This window comes from Aspergillus ruber (assembly GCF_000600275.1).
Source record: "Aspergillus ruber CBS 135680 unplaced genomic scaffold scaffold00005, whole genome shotgun sequence".
NCBI classification, from domain to species: Eukaryota; Fungi; Ascomycota; class Eurotiomycetes; order Eurotiales; family Aspergillaceae; genus Aspergillus; species Aspergillus ruber.
In genome coordinates, this window is record NW_024467301.1 from 494,978 (window position 1) to 513,866 (window position 18,889).

At 47.8% G+C, this 18,889-nt stretch overlaps 8 protein-coding genes across 8 annotated transcripts; 4 read left to right on the top strand and 4 right to left on the bottom strand.

Annotated features, from left to right (window-relative positions):
• Nucleotides 1–1,531: 1,531 nt before the first annotated feature.
• On the top strand, nt 1,532–2,212 carry EURHEDRAFT_384420 (uncharacterized protein; the record flags this gene model as incomplete). Its single annotated transcript, XM_040779616.1, has 3 exons — nt 1,532–1,795; nt 1,854–1,954; nt 2,004–2,212. The coding sequence occupies exons 1-3, from the start codon at nt 1,728–1,730 to the stop codon at nt 2,210–2,212; spliced, it is 378 nt and encodes a 125-aa protein (XP_040641278.1). The 5' UTR covers nt 1,532–1,727.
• EURHEDRAFT_299970 (DDE-domain-containing protein) lies at nt 2,028–4,187 on the top strand. The gene has a single exon (XM_040778267.1). The coding sequence runs from the start codon at nt 2,303–2,305 to the stop codon at nt 4,115–4,117; it is 1,815 nt and encodes a 604-aa protein (XP_040641279.1). The 5' UTR covers nt 2,028–2,302; the 3' UTR covers nt 4,118–4,187.
• A 119-nt stretch (nt 4,188–4,306) lies between these two features.
• EURHEDRAFT_409818 (uncharacterized protein) lies at nt 4,307–6,000 on the bottom strand. The gene is made up of 2 exons (XM_040781199.1): nt 5,426–6,000; nt 4,307–5,360 (listed from the first exon to the last, which is right to left on the bottom strand). Exons 1-2 carry the CDS (start codon nt 5,551–5,553, stop codon nt 4,388–4,390), a joined length of 1,101 nt encoding a protein of 366 aa, XP_040641280.1. The 5' UTR covers nt 5,554–6,000; the 3' UTR covers nt 4,307–4,387.
• On the bottom strand, nt 5,337–6,173 carry EURHEDRAFT_409819 (uncharacterized protein). The gene is made up of 2 exons (XM_040781200.1): nt 5,426–6,173; nt 5,337–5,379 (listed from the first exon to the last, which is right to left on the bottom strand). Exon 1 carries the CDS (start codon nt 5,978–5,980, stop codon nt 5,660–5,662), a length of 321 nt encoding a protein of 106 aa, XP_040641281.1. The 5' UTR covers nt 5,981–6,173; the 3' UTR covers nt 5,337–5,379; nt 5,426–5,659.
• A 218-nt stretch (nt 6,174–6,391) lies between these two features.
• Nucleotides 6,392–7,250, bottom strand: EURHEDRAFT_549786 (uncharacterized protein). Its single transcript, XM_040787510.1, has one exon. The coding sequence runs from the start codon at nt 6,785–6,787 to the stop codon at nt 6,416–6,418; it is 372 nt and encodes a 123-aa protein (XP_040641282.1). The 5' UTR covers nt 6,788–7,250; the 3' UTR covers nt 6,392–6,415.
• EURHEDRAFT_409820 (uncharacterized protein) lies at nt 6,534–7,323 on the top strand. The gene has a single exon (XM_040781201.1). It carries the CDS (start codon nt 6,932–6,934, stop codon nt 7,232–7,234), a length of 303 nt encoding a protein of 100 aa, XP_040641283.1. The 5' UTR covers nt 6,534–6,931; the 3' UTR covers nt 7,235–7,323.
• A 331-nt stretch (nt 7,324–7,654) lies between these two features.
• EURHEDRAFT_513464 (Clavaminate synthase-like protein) lies at nt 7,655–10,584 on the bottom strand (the record flags this gene model as incomplete). The annotated part of the gene is made up of 3 exons (XM_040786167.1): nt 7,655–8,414; nt 9,178–10,172; nt 10,231–10,584. The coding sequence occupies 3 exons, from the start codon at nt 10,582–10,584 to the stop codon at nt 7,655–7,657; spliced, it is 2,109 nt and encodes a 702-aa protein (XP_040641284.1).
• Nucleotides 10,585–11,087: 503 nt separating this feature from the next.
• On the top strand, nt 11,088–15,694 carry EURHEDRAFT_450200 (putative ABC bile acid transporter; the record flags this gene model as incomplete). The annotated part of the gene is made up of 3 exons (XM_040783869.1): nt 11,088–11,414; nt 11,471–13,882; nt 13,931–15,694. 3 exons carry the CDS (start codon nt 11,088–11,090, stop codon nt 15,692–15,694), a joined length of 4,503 nt encoding a protein of 1,500 aa, XP_040641285.1.
• Nucleotides 15,695–18,889: the final 3,195 nt, after the last annotated feature.

An 18,889-nucleotide genomic window follows, 5' to 3' on the forward strand; every position in this document is an offset into this window, starting at 1 on the left:
CTTGGCAAGGTGCGATGTGGTGGGCAGCAGGGGCGATAGAAGTCTGTGATACGGATACCTCTGAATAAGATACCTATAGAAAACAACTAAAGAACATAAGCTGTTTTATTTTTCTTTAATGATTTTTGCAAGTGATTGGGGATACACTAAAGTATTTTCCTCCATAGTTCCATGTGCGTCCTCGCAGATCCCTCATATCTTCAACATCTTCAACCACCAGCTACCTGCAAAAGCTATCAACTGATAAAGTGAATTTCTACGAAGAGTCTCTCATCGCAGCCCTTTAATAATATAATGAATTTTTAAGCGTACAGACTCTCGTCTACTGTTATCCCCGCACGGGTCGATCAGGCTGTCAGCCTTGCGAACACCGCATTTATGCTGATTATCGCAAAATGGAGATTAGACAAGGCTGAGAAAAGGGCCATTATTTGTTGCCTCGTCTGTATACATTTCTATTATTATAACAATCCCACAGCCAAACATTCCGCTTCATGTATAATTACTGCATGCGCTTATCATGACATTTGTTGATTAACATCCCAAGTACGCTTTTGCTGGCTGCAAGTAATTTTAGCATGGTGTGTTAACAGCCCATGATTTCAATACATATGTTCCTATACGAACTTGATTTTCTAGAGCGACCGTGACTTTCCCCTTCTGGATGCCACCGCTTCTATGAGGGTGCTCAGGGGCTTGCTCAGTGAATATTTTCTGTTACAGGTCGGTACTCAGTGAGCTCTCAGGGCCTACTCAGGGCGCGCTCAGTGGTCAGTCACGTGCACACTGAGTTGCCCTCTTTATGTTGCGCAAGTAGTTTGATCATAGTGCCATTTTCACCATCCCAAATACCCACGCCCGTTCCTGGAGCCCATATTGAATGACGCAAGCTAAAAACTAATGGGCTTTAAATCTTACTTGAGTGGAAAATTGTCTGGAACAAGTGTACATATCTGTTGACCATAATAAATGAACTGGACATCTAGATTTCGATGAAGCTATAAGTACGTGTTTGTCCCTACCATTTGAATGCTTTGTGGTCCATGAGAGTTCATAGTTATACCAAGCATTCCTTCCCTCATTTTGGCCTTGTCAACCCTGCCTCTGCTATAATTGCCTTTTATTTTATACTGTTGTTTCTTCGTTATTTGCTGACCATGGGCAAAAGATTCTTTTGGTGTGGTGAAGATGCTCAGGAGAAGTGGTGTGAGCATTGTCTAGAAAGTGGCTATATCTCAAGAGCCCATGAAGAAGAAGGCACTAAATGGGGGGAATATGACTGTAAATGAAACAAAGGAACTACACCATCAATATGTTGTTCTTTTTACAGAGTGGGTTTTGCCACCGACCACTCATAAAGTCTGGACGTTTAACTCACATTGTATCAGGCAACACGCTCGTTTAGCATTGTCAGCAGATGAAGAGAAGGCTATGAAGCAGAGGCTTATTCACCGCCATCTAGGCCATCCAGGAAAGAACCGATTCAATAATTGTGTTGAATGGATGGATATGGATGATCTGAAGATCAACAAGCGAGATCGATTGCTGGATGGTAGCTGCGAGGCGTGCGTCAAGTCGGAGCAGGTGAAGAAACAGAGTCATGTTCCAATCTCACGAGCAAAAAGACCACTGCAACGCGTCTATATGGAATTTTGGGGTCCTAGTCGAGATAGCATGGGTGAAGAGAAGTATTATCTCTCACTGATTGATGATTGTACACGTTACTCATGGATGTTCCTGAAATCTTCTTGAATGAAATCCGGCCTATCGGCATGGGCTTCTCGCTGTTCGGTCAGTTTGCTTGCAAGTACAGCCGCCATTCCATGTTGTTATGTCTTGACTAACAACACCAGCTACCCCCATTCTGCTCCAGACCGCGTCCATGGGCTTCAACAAAATGTTGGTTGGAAGTACTGCTTCGTGATTATCTGCTGGTCCGCTTTCTTCATTCCGGGTATGCTGTCCATCTCTACCACCGCGTCACTAGCCGCTAACGTTCACAGTCATCTATTTCTTCTTCCCCGAGACCGCCCGCCTGATCTCGGAAGAAATAGCCAAGAACTTTGGAGAAGAGGTCGCTGTCCACATTACTGATGCGACTGACGCTGAGAGGGCCGAGGTTTGGTCGACAAGTCACCCAGCAACCTCCGACGTCAGCCTCCGGAGAAAGCGAGGGAGAAACGGCGAAGGAGACAGAAGCGCCAAAGGTTGAATAAAGAGACACCCAGGCGGTTTCTCTAGGCTTATCAGTCAGAATTACTTACGCCGGGTCCGTGACGTCCTCAGGACTGGTCATAATTGTATGAGAAGCTCTCGGGCTTCTTGCTGGCTAGTCGCCGCTAGCTATTGCTATCGAGTCTGGTGTTATTCATCTGGGGGTGATAACGTATTCCACGGGCGAGCGGCGCGCACGGGCGAGCGGCGCGTTTTCCCCGCGACCACCAAATATTCGATTAACTACCTCCTTCAACATATTATATCTTCACCATTTCAATCCATAATGCCTAAATCTCAAGAATCTAACATTCAAATGGCTATATCTGCCTATAATTCGAAAAAAATCAAGTCAAAAAAGGAAGCTGCCAAGGTGTTTGGGGTATCTGAAACTACTCTTCGCGAGCGGCTCAAGGGAAGAAAACCACGCACAGAAACACGCGCAAATAATCATATATTATCACCTATTCAAGAAGAAGTCCTTGTTAAGCAAATACTGAATGCAGACAAACGTGGTTTTCCAATTCGTCCGGAGTTCCTACGTCAAATGGCTCAGATACTGCTTCAAAAACAGACCCCTACCTCTACTCCAAACATAGGAGTCAACTGGGCATCTACTTTTGTTAGACGCCATCCACAACTGCGGACACGGTTTAATCGACGAATACCATACCAGCGGGCGAAGCAGGAGGATCCAAAGATCATCAAACAATGGTTTAATATGATATTAGAGACGATTCAAGAGCATGGTATCCATGAAGATGATATCTGGAATTTTGATGAGACTGGCTTTGCAATGGGTCTCTGTACAACGTCAAAGGTTATTACTGCAGCTGAGCGCAGTGAGCAACCACGTACAGTCATCCAAGGAAACCGTGAGTGGGTCACAATCATTGAATGTGTAGGGTCAAATGGATGTTCAATTCCTCCGGTGGTGATCCTCAAAGGGAAGGAGCATCAAGCTTCTTGGTATCAAGGATCAGCCCTCTCTCAAGATTGGAGGCTAGCCACAAGTCAGAATGGCTGGACTACTGATATAATGGGCTTACGCTGGCTTAAAGAGGTGTTTGAGCCATATTCCAAACACTATTCAGTTGGTTCAAAGCGGCTACTTATACTTGATGGCCATAGTAGCCATTTAAGTGCAGAGTTCGATGGATTCTGCAAAGAACATGCAATCATTTGTCTCTGTATGCCACCTCATTCATCTCATCTTCTTCAACCACTAGATGTTGGTGTTTTCGGGCCATTAAAGCGTGCATATGGGAAGCTAGTTGAGGGAATGATGATCGCTGGCAACAACCATATTGATAAGGATGATTTCTTATCTCTCTATCCATCTGCACGCGAGAAGGTCTTTACCAAAGAGAATATCTATGGTGGCTTTGCTGGAGCAGGGATCAAACCATTAGATAAAGAAAGGGTTCTCTCAAAAATTACCTTTCAACTGCGTACGCCAACACCACCACTTCTGACTGAAGGGTCAATATCATCTGCATTTCAGACCCCTCAAAATACTCGCCAACTTGATCATAAGATCTACGATCTACAGAGAAGTCTTAATAAGAAAAGACGGCTGTCGAGCAGCCCTGTATCTCACCTTCAACATCTTGAGAAATCTGCACAGATGGCAATGAATATGAATCTACTTCTTCACCAAGAAATCAAAGTTCTACGGACAGAGAATGAGCGGAAGATGACGAAGAAAGCACGCAGGCGTGGTAACCTAGGTCAAGATACTATGCTATCTATACAGGAAGGTCAGGAGCGTGTTCAGCAGCTTGATAGAGTGGTTGAAGCAGAGGTCGAAGCGGATATTCAACGGCCACGCCAGCGAGCTCCACCACGCTGTAGTGGCTGTGGGACTATTGGACATATTATACGCAGTTGCCCTAGTAAATAACTACATGTTCAATTACTAGATAGTCTTAATTTACTGATTTTTTCAAATTACAAGCATGTTGATGGTTGAGTATTTGGTGGTCGCGGGGAAAACGCGCCGCTCGCCCGTGCGCGCCGCTCGCCCGTGGAATACGTTACGATTATATCTTTATGTAATCTTGTTCCGATGTTCTTATTCATCGGCAGAATATGACTGAATGTAAGTGACTCTTGATTCCGTTATATATAATTGACCAGTACAACAAGATTAAAGAATGATAGGCTCAAGATGCTAATGCGTCTTGTCTACAAGCTTCATGACTTTGTTCCCAGTCTTGCTCTTCTCGAACTTCTCAATTCCGTCCACAAAGGTAATCTGGAAAAGATGACGATTCTCCGGCAGAACGAAGAAGAACCACTCTATCTTCCGAACGAGAGCCTCTTTGGATAGTGTATCTCCCTTGTCTATTGCGCGAAGTATGCGGACTTCTAGTGTTGTCTGCAGGGATGAGTCTAGGGTACTGAGTATGATTTGCCATTGCAAAACGCCAGTTCCCTCGGCTTGCACCATGGCTGCAACGTTTTCGAATTCATAGTAAACGCCATACCATTTGAAGCTGAACCGGCGATCGCGGCCGTGCAGGCGAAGAACGCGAAGATGATCCCAATCCTCCTGGGCGATAACGTCACGGGCACTCTCGGGCAGGGCATGCAGAGAACCGATATCGCCCGTGTTATAGCGGACAACCGGATTGCGCAGTCGTTGTAGAGAAGTTTGGACAACAATACCAGGTTCTCCATTTGGTACAGGGCTCGCAGCCGACGGTGACGCTTCGTCTATGATCGACGGGGGAAGAATTTCGATAAGCATAGTCCGGGTGTCGAAGATAAAGTCCATTATCGGAGTACAGGCATGCCCGCCAGTGAGATCAGGACTTCCGATGGCATAGGGACCGGCTTCAGCGCTCCCGAGAATAGAGCAGATTTTAACCGGCCCAAGAGTCGCGATGATGTGCTCTCTTTGAGCCTGAGTCAGGGGCTCAGATGTGTAAATTACCTTATTCAGCCTGACTCGCTGCCTTTGCTCCTCCGGTAGCATTGATATATGGTGGATCACCTGGATGATCTGGCTGCCATCTCCAGTCAAAACGTTGACATGGTAGTGGGCCAGATACTGGACAACTTCGATTGGGGTCATGTAATTGCCACAACTTAAAACGGTTGCTCCAGCATTCTCGAAAAGCTCACTCATGAGGTCGAGAGATCTAGGCCCTGTTGGTTAGCCTGGTCAAGGTTAATCAGGGCCAACAAATTCAGCGGGCTACCGTACCGGTACAAGTAACCTGATGCATGGGTCGTAAGGACCCAATCGCCCGGACCAACAAGTCCACATGCCGCCATGAACTCGCCGAAAACTGCTCTGTGTCTGCGATTTTCCTTTACATCCGTGGCGAACATCAACGGTAACCCACCGGAACCGCCGCCAGTGATACTGATGTAGGAACGGAGTCGGTAAACATTGTCTGGGCTTGTATCATGGGTCAGATGCTCAATGACCTTGTAACTAAAGGTAACATGTCAGTGGAAGATAGACAACTGGCGAATGGTAAATGTACAGATCCTTTTTAGTGACCATAGGTCGAGTACGAAGATCGACTTCGGTTGCAGGCTTTGAGGCAGACCGTCGAGCATATTGAATTGCATCATGTCCAGGAGGATACTGGACGCCCGGATTATAAAAAGGGTGAATGTTGGCCACTGCCAGGACCTCAGCTAAGCGGTAAGATTCAGTGTGCATTGTGGGAGACTCGTCTTGAAAAGGATTGTTCACAATAAATGAATACAAGAATATCTGTATGTGATTAGTTGCCTTTTTAATACCCATTCCAGCGAATTGTATGAAACACAAAATGAAGTGTGCACAAGCAGCTGCATCACATCTGATCGGTCCAACTGGATATTACACCATCGATTAGGTACGAGCCAGGCTCAGCTGTTGAACTCCGCATATACCCAAATAGGTGCATACCCCGGGAAGCACGAAGTATTGAAGGTTGACCGCCAATTGGAACCTACAAGTAAATTTCGCGATGATCCTTACCGACCGCAAGCCCAGGATACTGGAGACAGTAGCAAAGATGGCCAGCAGCAAACTCTTTCCGGACAATACAGTCAAGGAGTTCGTCATCCGCCAAATTCCTGATCTGGAAGAGTCCGAAAATGACGCTAAGTAAAACAGGCCTTTCTTCGTGGCTGATATACATGAAGTGATGCGGGGCTAGATGCTGCGCTTCCTTCCCAATATCGTTGCTTTCTACGGCTAGTCCATACTCCTCGAGTTGAGGTAGTACGGAGTATACAGTATTGCGGGATAGCTGTGAAATACAATCAAGACCGTCGTCTTCTCCGACACCTGGCAGACCTTGGGCTGGGATTTGATTGCGCTTCCCTGCCGGAGATCGAGATTGTTCTGAGCCTGGGAATTGACCCGACCAGGGCCATATTTGCTCATACGTGCAAGCCGGAGCGCCATTTGGGTCCCCCTGCGATTTTTGATAATATCGATGAGCTGGACAAGATCAAACGGAATGCCCCGGCTACATCTAATACGTGGGCAAGAGCAATGTGCTGACATACTGGGCTGGACCCCGGAGCCTCGAATCCCAAGGCATTTGTGACAGCTACACGGCATGCCTTACAATTTCTCCGACAGGCAAAACAGCTTGGATTCTATATAAACATTTTTGACGTGGTTGGAGGCTTCTAGAACACCAATTTCGAAAAATGGCGGTGACCCTTCGAAGTGCGGTGTTTGAAACTTTTCCGGTTCAATAAAATGAGTGCAAAGCCAGGCAGATTCCTTGCGCAAGGCTTCTACCCAATTACATACAAGGTCATTGCCCGCAGGAAGCAGGTCGGAGAAGTCCGATCGAAGGATTTGAATATGTTAATATCGCAACGATGGGCTCTACGGAAGCTCTATGAATGCCCTAATCGAGAACGCAAGGTTCGTACCAAGTATTGTCCAACTACTTGCTCTGCCTGGGCCAAACCGCTCCATTGGGGAGCATCGGTATACTACTTGGGGCCCGACTGTAGACCAAGTCGTGTGCATTGCTCGCGAAATACGATGGGCTGAGGTGAAGGACGGGGATTGACTGAAATACGAGATCATGTGTAGTAGGTCATGTATGATAAAAAAAAAAAAAAAAAAAATGAAAGAGAGAGCGAGAGACAAAAGTGACAAGAAGCTAACTGTGGTAGCGTACAGTGTGGCCATTTTCATTACCTTGACCGGGCCCTCCAATCAGTACGTTGTCGTGTATACTGGGGTGGACGAGCAATAAGTATTATCGCAAGTATTCTACTTCAAGTGTGTTTATTTTATTCTGGCACATGATAAATAGGGAGTAGACATTGAATTAAATCTTGAACGTCCTAACCTCTAGTGTACGTCTACAATTGCGGAATTGGCAAGTTGTTTAAATGCATATTCCCGTGCAAAAGGCTACATATTAAGTTTCGTGCTCTATATAGTTGAAAATTCCGATATCGCATTTTATGAGGAGCCAGGGAAAGGTACCGCATTCCAACGTATCCGACGCAAATGACGCATAGGATCACGCACCGCATTCCGTGCATGTAGCCACCGCCGGTTATCCATGAGCAGTATTGATCCTCGAGGCATGCATCCTGAAGTGAGATGAAGCGTCTCGGTCATTGCTTCTGTTCCAGTCAAGCATTGCTTCAGCTCACTCAATGCCTCCGATGCATCTGTGTTCAAAGGGGCGAGGATCTCCTCACGGAATCGCAGCATGCTCGGACGCCCCGTTCCATCCGCGGCCAAAATATTCCCAACAATATGCCGTTGATGCTCGAACTTTATGAACTCCGCAGGAACATCTATCCGGAATTGTGGCTTGAGAAGTGCGGCAGTCGTAGATGGCGAAAGAAGACGGAGCAATCGGTCAACTCTCATGACTGAAAGTGTACCGCCACCCTGGCGGTCGTGTTGGAGGACCTGCAGCGCGAAATAGCCGGGAGGAGACTCCTCATAGCTGCAGTCGGTATGCCACGGAAAGTCCTGCATGGTCTCCGACCGGGCCTGGTGACTGTGGCTTTGGAATATGGTACCGTTTGGCCGGACATCCCAGAACCAACCACGAGCTGCACTGTGGGCAATAGGTAAGGTATGGCCATGGCTTCGGTGAAGACCGTAGACCAGATCTTGTAGATATCGACTTGTATCGTCCGGAAAAGCAAGATTGACCTTAAGGATGCCGTGTTCTCGAAGATGATTGGATACATCTCGGACATGTCTCGGTTGGCGAGCATAGCTGAGATCGCGTGCTGTTAGATTTGGCACCAGCTTTGATACTCCTTTGAAAGGGGGTCAGCATTTATATCTATACCATTACAATAGTCTGTTTTGAGCATAGGCAGTGGACTAACGGAGAAAAGAATCGGTTGGATCAATTGCTTTGGTATTGCGGGCAATGTGATGCATCGTGAATAGCAGAGCCCTGCTTGTAGAATAAGAATATGTGCACAGATGATAATGCCTCAGATTGCAAAGCTTCTGCCATGGCAAGAGGCGACCACTAAATACAGGTACAGAACCGAGGCATGAATCAACGGCGAACGCCCGCCTCAGCTCCTCACTCCTTTATGGTGGATATTGTGCTCAGTTGCTGGAATGGAGAAAGTGTGCACTCCACCACCGCTACAGATCAGCTGCGGGTAGCCTCGCGCTACATACTCTGTGCTCGATCCCGCGTTTCGTTGATGTACTGCTATGTAAGGTGTAAGGTGCGATATACAAAGAAAAGTGGAATGTATTGAAACTTAACTTATTGAAGTAAATAAACATAAAAGACCAACGCTGCCTCATGGAATGTATCGAGATCGAAGAAGACTATTTACTCATCTTTGATGACCGTAGACATCCATGCACCCCCGTGGCTGATAGCACAGATTCGATCTGCGCTACTACGCCACACACCTAGACCCAGGTACTCACCGGCAGTTGAGTGGTATGTCCCAATGAGTGGATATTTCACTTTCTCTCCTGATCCCCTCAACACAACATCATACAGCAACTGTTTGATTTTCCGCTGAACGACGTAGAGGCGTTTGCTGTCCAGTTCCGGGCATCGCAAGTTCTCCAACTCAGACACCCACGCAGCCGAGGTGAGATCTTCGCCAAAAATAATCCCATTTCCCTTGCCGCTCCGTATTGGTTTCAGGATATATTCGGCTTTGAGATCAGGGCATTCTCTGGACGATCGGAGCAACCAACCTAGTTCCGTTGATCCCGGGAGGATTGTGTCTGCAATTCCCTTATCCAGAATTTCGGCTTGGGCTGGTGTCAATACCCCTCGCTCAGTCAAAGGCCCGAGTTCCTGCTTGATAATACCGAGCATCCGTTTATCATGAACAAGCAAGATGGTACGCATATCGTTGAAACATCGAAGGCTGAGTTGGCGTAACATCTCTGGCTCCAGTGCCAGAAGCTCCCGCTGATGAAGCTCCAAGCCTACCTGATGTATCTCTTGCAGACGCTCTCCGATACTGTTAGTCAGCTTCGAGGTTTGCAAAGCCGAGTTATCGATGGTTTTTACTATGCAGCACAGTTTATACTCTCCCTCCCGCTCTGCATCGGGTAATAGCCGTAGCTCTGAGGGCGTAATAAAACGAGGGGTGATTCCCAGATTCTGCTGAAGGTATTCGACAAATGTGTGAATATCCATACCGGGCTCCTCGCCTTTGAGAAGGTACAGGGGATGATCATGCCGGAAAAGGCGCAATAGTCCTCCTAGGATCTTGTCCGGTTCGGTGGCGCACACCACGCCGTTATTCTCTTTGGCAACGCCGATATCCCGCAATGCCTGAGATCCGTGTGCAGCAAACATAAAACCGTTAAATGAAAACCGTGCGTTGATTTCGCTGACTCGGACGCTCTCTACAGTGGTGGAGGTTTCTTCGCCGCTCTCCTGTTCTAGAAGGAAGTCCGGTCGCCACGACCCTAGGCGCTCCCGGAAAGGAGCAAGAGTCCCAGAATCCTGACTGTCTATCCACTAAGAGGAAGTTAGAGTAGAGTATATAGTTTGTAGGTGACATAGGGTTCTAGCGTACTCGCAGGAGATCTTCTTCCTTCGACAATAATGGCATGCGCTCGGGGAAACGCGCGACAGGATCCTGCCACCAACGCTGGACAATATCAACGATGGCCAAGACCAATGCTTCATGAAGATCGGAAATCTGTTTTTCATGCTGGCGGGTGACAAGAATTGGCAATGGACAGTAGGCAGTATGAGAGTTTTTGCCCCATTTTTCGGCTGGACACAGGCGCTCAAGGCTCGACTTGGCAGTCTCCTGGTCTCGCGCAAATATGGAACTCTTCACGTTGAAAGATGCAATTGATTTGTAGCTCTTGCCGTTGCGAGGGACGTAAACTTGTTGAAGCCGGTGCGACGGCGTGGTATCCATTGTGTATAAAGCTTTAGACAATTTTTGGGAGAGAGCGACAGAACACATACGCATAAAATAATGAGCGCAACAATCAAAATTTAAAGGTATTGTCGTCATTTTGCTGTATGTACACAGCATCTAGGCTATATTAGGTACGCTTGTGGTGCATGCTATACACCACATGCATCACCGCAATAGACCAGATCTCGTGGAGCTGAACCCAGCTGACGACGATTGAACCTACATCAAATAAAATTCCGATCTTCGGAATGAACACGCAAGGGTGCAGATAGATCCTCACATGTATTCCATAAATGCCTCACCTACCAGCCGTAGGCAGTCCTGTGTGGTTGCTCTGCATTGTTATTGAGATTGTACGGCCTGTCGGTGTGCGTCCGGCTCAGGTGTTGCTCGGACCTTGTAGCTAATTTGTTTGGGTCACGAAAATAGTTCCTGATTCTAACGGTGCTCACGAAGACTATATGCTGAATTGATCGCTACATGCGCAACTTTAACAACTAATGGATTATTTACACGCTACCTCTGTGGCCGTTTGTGTTACAGGCCTTGCCATCGTTTTCTTGCTTAGTATATTTGCGCTGAGACATATTGTATTCTGGGCATGTCAGCGGGCATCCAATGCCTATCGGCCACTGGATCATTTGTACCACGATGCGGACGGTGAAGCAACAAAGATTTCCATGCAAACAGCTTCAAAGCCAGTCCTGCGTCATGTCATAACCACCTGCGTCGTTATAGGAGAGTTGGCCTCTTTAGTTGAGGCGACTTTTACGATTCTTGGATCCCGTTTTACATACATCGGTGTCTGGTTGAGACTGGCGGCATGGGTAAGAGAAGTCCTGGTATTCCCAAAGCTTTCTAGATGCTGACAGCAATCACGCAGACACTAGTCCTGCTTCAGTGTGTTGCATTACTCGTCCAGCCTTCCTGTGCCCTCCAGTTCTCTGTTGGATGGAGGACAGGACTAAGTAGTTTGACCATTTTGTCTCTGCTTTGCACTGAGGGGTATGTGCAATATCTCGCCAATACACTAAACCCATGGCAAATAACACTGGGTACAACAGAGGCCGTCGCTTGCTTCTTGGTTGGATTCTTTTGCCTTTTGATTCCGCGACGACCGGATGTTGTTCATAATGGCCTTGTTGTCGATCGGGAGTACACAACCAGTCTGCTGGGCTGGGCTACCTTCTCTTGGGTCGGAACATTGTTGAAAGAGAGCAAAAGAACTTCCGATCTCTCGATCAAAGACCTCCCGGAGCTCGATAGCAACACTCGTGCAAACACAATTTACAACTCGCTCAAAGAAACCATGCCGAAAGGCACGGCTTTTACATCCAAGGATATATGGAGATTTCTGTTTCGATGCAACAGCGTACCTCTCATAATTCAAGGCGCTTTGACAGTTGTATTATCGGTATTAAGCTTCCTGCCACAACTTGCATTACTGGATATCCTGCAAAAGCTGGAAGGTCCACAGCGAGACGAGAAAGGAATTGGTCTTTGGCTGCCTGTTGCAGGACTTGGAGTGTCCGTTCTGGCGTCGGCCATGCTGGAGACAGTCAAGTATTGGATCTCGTATAACAAGCTTGTTGTTCGTATCCAGCAGCAACTGACATTGGCTATATTTGACAAAGCTGTTCGACTGGATCGATCCAGCAGCTGGTCGAGGACTGGACAGAAGAGGGCAGAGAAGGAAACAATGGACGATGCGAACAGACCCCAGAGCCCGACCAACATCGTCAGTGTTGATGTCAAGAATATTGCTGACTTTTTTTGTTTCTTCTTCCTCCTATACGAATCACCGCTGAGGCTTGCAATTGCGTCAGGATTCCTGATCAGGCTGCTAGGGTGGAGGAGCTTGCTGGCCGGGTTTGTGGTCTTGCTTCTGCTGACTGCCGGTAATGTACACACGGTGCGCAAATATACCGACAAGCAAGGATCTGTGATGGAGCATCGGGATCGTAAACTCCGAATGGTGAACGGGGTATTTCAAGGGATCCGTCAAGTCAAGTTCTCGGCCCTAGAGGGCAAATGGGAGGAGGCAATTAACCAGGTCCGGGACCGAGAAATGCGAGGGCAGCGGGCGGTTTGCTTTTGGCAGATTGCGCTTATTTCGATTTATTTCGTATGCCCGATCATGCTGTCTGCGACGTGCCTTTCGGTATATGTGATAGTCTACGGCACACTGTCTGCTGCCACGGCATTCACAGCCATCGCAGTTTTAAACGCCGCGGAAGTCTCCATGACCATCCTTCCGGACGTCATCACAACACTACTGAGTGCTTCTGTCAGTATCAATCGAATTCGCTCCTACATCACACAGTCTGAGCGAGAAAATTATGTGATTACCTCCGATACAGTTTGGTTTGAAGACGCGGCGGTTGCATGGCCTGGATGCCGCGATGCTAGCGGTGGGGGTGCCTTAAAAGGCCTCAATTTACAATTTCCCCGAGATGCGTTAAGCATCGTGACCGGCCCAACGGGTGCCGGAAAAAGCCTTCTACTCGCTTCCATCTTAGGAGAAAGTGATGTGCTCTATGGGACTGTATCAGCACCGGTAGCGGCTTGCTTTGACGATTTATGCTCACCTTCACCGTCGGAACCGTGGGTCACCTCGTTAGCAATTGCGTTCGTGTCTCAGTCGCCCTGGATGCAGACGGGTACCATCAGAGACAACATTCTGTTCGGCCTCCCGTTAGAGGAAAAACGTTACACAAAGGTAATATTTGCATGTGCATTACAACAGGATTTCAACATGCTCACTGACGGTGACCTGACGGAAATCGGTGGGCAAGGCGCAACTCTCAGCGGTGGCCAGCAATGGCGCATTTCGCTCGCGCGTGCCCTATACTCACGCGCTGGGACGTTGCTCATGGACGACATCTTCAGTGCAGTAGATGTTCACACCCAGAAGCACATGTGTCAGCACGCACTAACTGGTGAACTGGCGCGTGGACGGACGTGTATTCTGGTGACGCATCATCTTGATCTTTGTTTGGCGTATGCTAGTTACATCGTCGTGCTTGACCAAGGTGTTCTAAAACACGCGGGCCCTGTATTATCTGCGCCGGGAAATCAGTCGTCTGGTTATGAGAATGCAGATTCACAATCACACGCAAGCCACATACAGGATACGACACAAATTACAGCAGATGATGAGAATCATAAGTCCCAGGACCTCCGGACCGACATTCATACTGCAGGCCGGGTTTTCATCAGGGAGGGCGGCAAGACGTCCCATTGGTTGTTGCTGGGCGTCGCGTTCTTCGGATACGGGGGTTTAATGCTGGCAAGGGTATGGTTCCTTCACGCTTACAGTTTTAGCGTTTGCTGACGATGATAGTCTTGGTGGGTTCATGTATGGACGGACAGGTATCAATCGCGTACTGACGATCAAAATGGCAAACCGCATCTTTTATACTATCTTGGTGTCTATATCGGTATCTCAGCACTGACTTGTTTGTTCGGTATATTTCGCACATATTTCTCACTCTCTACAGCCTTGCGTGCCTCCCAGAAGCTGTTTCGGCATCTCTTATTTGTACTACTGAGAGCCCCTCTTCATTGGCATAATTCTATCCCCTTTGGGGCGGTCCTCAGTCGATTTTCCAGCGATTTTGCTATACTGGACACAAGAGTCGGGGACGACCTGCAAGCGACATTGGAATTCACTATGAATGTCATGATTGCTATTCTCGCGGGGTCCATAGTCAACCCAATAATGATCATCGTAGCTACTTGTTTTCTAGGGGTGTACATATGGTTATCGGGCGAGTACCTCATCGCCTCACGGAAAGTGAAGCATCTCGAAAACGAAGCGAAAGGCCCCATCCTTGAGCATATCGACGCGGGCATCAATGGAATATCGACTATTAGGGCCTATGGACAAGCCGGTCTCTATGTCCATCAATTTCAGGCCAAGGTGAATGATCACGCGCGAGCGTTTTGGCATCTGTGGTTGTTGAATCGCTGGCTGGGCTTCCGAATCAACTTCCTCGGCGCAGCTTTCTCTTTCCTGTCCGCTGCATTCGTTGTATCGCTGCCCGGAATTGACGCTTCGACAGCTGGGTTTGCCATCAGCTTTACCATCGACGTGTCTCTCTCCATGGCCTTAAGTATCCGGCGTTATGCCAACCTCGAACAGGGCATGGACAGCGTTGGAAGAGTCCATTCATACAGCAACCTGGATATCGAAAACTACAACGGCTCAGACTCTTCATCGGCGTGGCCCGCAGATGGTACTCTCATTATTCGTGATTTAGTTGTCCGCCACGCGCCGCATCTGCCTCCAGTGCTAGATAGTGTTAGCTTTGAGGTGCAAAAGAGTGAGAGGGTTGGCATAGTCGGGCGCACTGGAGCCGGTAAATCCTCCTTTATCTCAGCGTTGTTTCGATTCTTGGAGGCGTCCGAGGGTGAGATTTTAGTGGACGGCATTGACATCTCAACGCTCAAAATCGACCAATTACGGCGGCGGTTGGCCCTTATTCCCCAACAACCAATTCTTTTCCAGGGCACGATTCGATCAAATCTGGATCCATTCAACGAGCATGATGATAATGATCTCCACGCAGCACTGAAATTATGCTCTTGGAATCAGGTAACGCCCAGGTTCCATGGCGCTTCAACAGAGAGCGCATGCAGGTCGTCCGCTGAGACGGCATTTGCAACCGATTCTGACGCTGTCGAAGATGATACAAAGCGTCTGCTCCCCGGCAACTCGGTATCTATATTGGGGACTCCTGTCTCCGAGGGCGGGCAAAATTTTTCCCAAGGCCAAAGGCAGCTGCTCTGCTTAGCTCGAGCAATTATCACGCGGCCGAAGATTCTTATCCTGGACGAGGCAACATCAGCTGTCGATCGTACCACAGATGAGCTCATCCAGCGAGCGTTGCGTACCGTTGTCAAGCAGAACAGAACTACACTTCTTGCTGTTGCTCATCGGCTCAGTACAATCGCGGATTTTGATCGGATTGTCGTGATGGATGCTGGCCGGGTGGTTGAATCAGGGACACCAAAGGAATTACTCCAAGCTGGAAATGGAATATTTCGGGAAATGATCGAACAAGACACAGAGCGAGATGCTCTGAAGGGACTAATCCTAGCATAGGCGATTCCTTGTTATCCGTGCGTTACCATGCGCGCAAATATATGTGGCTCACAATATTATTCCAAGTTCCCATAAGCTCGACCGCACAATTGTCTTCGTCTATTCCTATGCTTATTCGGCCAACTACTGTATTCCTTAGAAAATAATATTCACATATGGGTATTTGTAAACGTCCTTCTCCCAATGGACCCTTTATCGCTTGCCGCTAGTGTCGCAGGCCTCGCTAGCCTTGCGCTTCAGATTGGCCCCTCACTGCGCGAATATTCCTCCGATGTTAGAGAAGCGCGAAAATATGTCTCACAATACTGTAATGAGATAGATGGACTGCTCGAGCTATGTTGGCAGTTGCAAATCTCTGAAGATGGACATTGCAGATGCGTTCAAGACCAGTGAGTCTGTTCTCTCTCGAACGGTGGTCTCATGCAAGGACTGTCTGCGAGCTGGCAAAATTGCTGTATATTCTCAAAGAAGAGAGGCATAGTGCTACCCATTGGATCAAAAGGATGAAGTGGCCTAAATATAAGAAGCAATTAGAGGACTCATTTCACGACTGGCAAGATACACGCAGATCTTCCAGTTTGCATTAACCGTAGGAGGATGGTGCGTACCCAATGGATTTTCTTTCCTACGCGAGTGGTTGAGCTGCTCGCTAATCCATAGTTACAGCGCCGTTATTCGCGTACTCCAGAGGATGTCACGGTGGTTCCCAAACTTCAACGCGATACTTCCAGCAAGCTTCATGATGTGGCCAAAGATATTGCGGCACTCAAGAGTATCCGTAGAATATCGCAATGAGGCGGATAAAACCGTATCAATGCTGGAAAGTGCAATTTCTTACGGTGCCCTCACAGCAGCTAATCGACATTCAAGAAAGTGTGGAAAGAATCAGAAGTCAGCTCACTGGTATGATCCACCTCTTTTATCCGTGAACTATCTGATTGTTACCAAATCGCCTAGATAGAGAGATCCTAAATTAGCTATCTTCCGAGCAAGGTGATGGAAGACACCATGGAGTCCGATATCGACGCACCCCTGGCACAGGAAGATAGGTCCTGAACGCTCCAGCTTTCCAAACGTAGATGAACAATGCATGCCCTGAGCAATTATTATGGATTGTGGGTGCTCCAGGGTGCGGAAAATCGACGTTGGTGTGAGTATGTTGGACATTGCACGTAAAGGTAATCCCATGCTAACTTTTCCCGTCTAGTTCTGGTCATCGACGAGCTGAAGGCTCTACAGACCAACACAAATGCACCGATTGCCTATTAGCATTGTGACTGTCGCACTCAGGTGATGTAGCCTTTGACTTTCGCCTTGGGCCATATTTTTCGGCTGCTGATAGAACGACTGTCAATACTGCCAGGATCACTCCGGGAATTGTTCAAGAGTTGTCGCTGGGAGGGCCGTGGTCCTTTACCATTAGAACTAGAACACCTTATCTGCGGCGTTCTGCCCTCTTGTTAGCCCTGCTATATCTTGGTCGACGCATTGGATGCGTTCAGCGTCAATGATCCGGCGCTGACAGCCCAGTTCGCGAGAGTACTGGACAGCTTCGCGGTGATGGGTGCTCGGGTTCTGGTAACAAGTCGGACTTCACCAATACCGTCTCTCAATGCTAGTCATATAATCGAGACACATACTGCTTCGAGCTCTGAATACGAAGTTTTGTGGCTCATGAGCTGTACGCAAACAACATAATGGTAGACATTTTGAACAGCGAGCTAGAGGCAGATATTATGAGTACTGTCACAGATCAAGCCCAGGGAATGTACGGTGACACTGTCACTTCCTACGCAATCCAGGGTGTTTTCAAGTGATCGAGCACGTCCTTTGAATTAGCGTATGGGTTCATACTGTCCTCTGGCATGCGAGGAGTGATGTGCTTGCGCGCTTCGCTTTCACAGCGACTAGCAACATATGCCATGCGGAGCTGGGGAGTATCAAAATGGTCTACATTTGCAGTGAGCTTCTGAGACATCAGGAGCAGCCAGTCTTCAAATTGGAGCTCCTTGCCATCGGTGGGCATCGCGGGATCAGGGATCTTGGTGGTCTTTCGGTTGCTGGTGACTACCGGCGTAGGCTCCCGGTTGTTGACATTGGTCAACTGCATGGCCATTTTTGCAATCTGGTTGGCATAGGCATCGCGCTCAGACCTAGCCTAAGCCAGCTCCTGATGCAGTGCTCCATCATCATCCTGGTTCTGCATTTTTTCCTTCACTTCATCCATCTCACGGCGCAGAAGTGTGAGCTCTCCATCCTTTGCCTGGAGTTGAGATTTTCCTCAGCAAGGCGGCCCTTCGCGATCTTCAAGGCAATCATGATATCATTGGTGGATAAATCGGAGTTTCTCGTACAGCCACTCAGGCTTCTCAGAGACAAACTGCAGGAACTCCTCAAGGGTCACCATGTGTTGTCCTTCACCCTCTTCTCCGTCAATGAAAATAGAGGCTCATCAGTTCTCTTGGTGGTTGTCATCGTTGTTTGTCTCGTCACGGTTGGTCCTAGAAGCGGCAACGGTATTGTTCGGTCAATCCATACTGGCCAGGGTCGTTGTATCGGTCGTTTTGTTGGTTGGTATCAATCTGATTCATTCAGTCGGTGTGGGGGACACGCTACTATGGTTTCATGATCACAGGATCGAACAAATAGAGTAGACGCGTGAAAAAGAGAGATTCAATATTATGTCACAGACTCAGAATAGTAGGTACTAACGAACTGAATTCTTATCTGAACTATTGTAGCCATCGACGAGAATATCGAATCTGGGGAGAGAAAAAAAGAGTAAATCTATCTAGATGATGAAAGGGTTTTATAGGCATTGCGTGACAGGGCTCATGCCCACGTTGACCTTCACTGCTTGACGCAGTGTTGACCCATCACAACTGAAAGACATCATTCTGGTGGATTAAGTGTAATTGTTGGATAGCAGAAGGGCTAAAGGCGGCATATGATCTTTGTCCATTGATTTGAACACGTCGTTCTTGTTGTCCGGCGTCGTGGGCAAGCAAGAGGGCTAAAGAAAAAGACATAGAATAATCAGGATGCCTTTAGAGCAAGGCCGGGCTCATAAATGTCAACTATAGTTCTTGGACAAAAGTCTACGTAATTTTCCGCAGCCACGAAAAAATATATAATCACCAAGACATTTCTTTTCCACATAAATCCACCAAACATCAATTCTTTTACTAGATAATC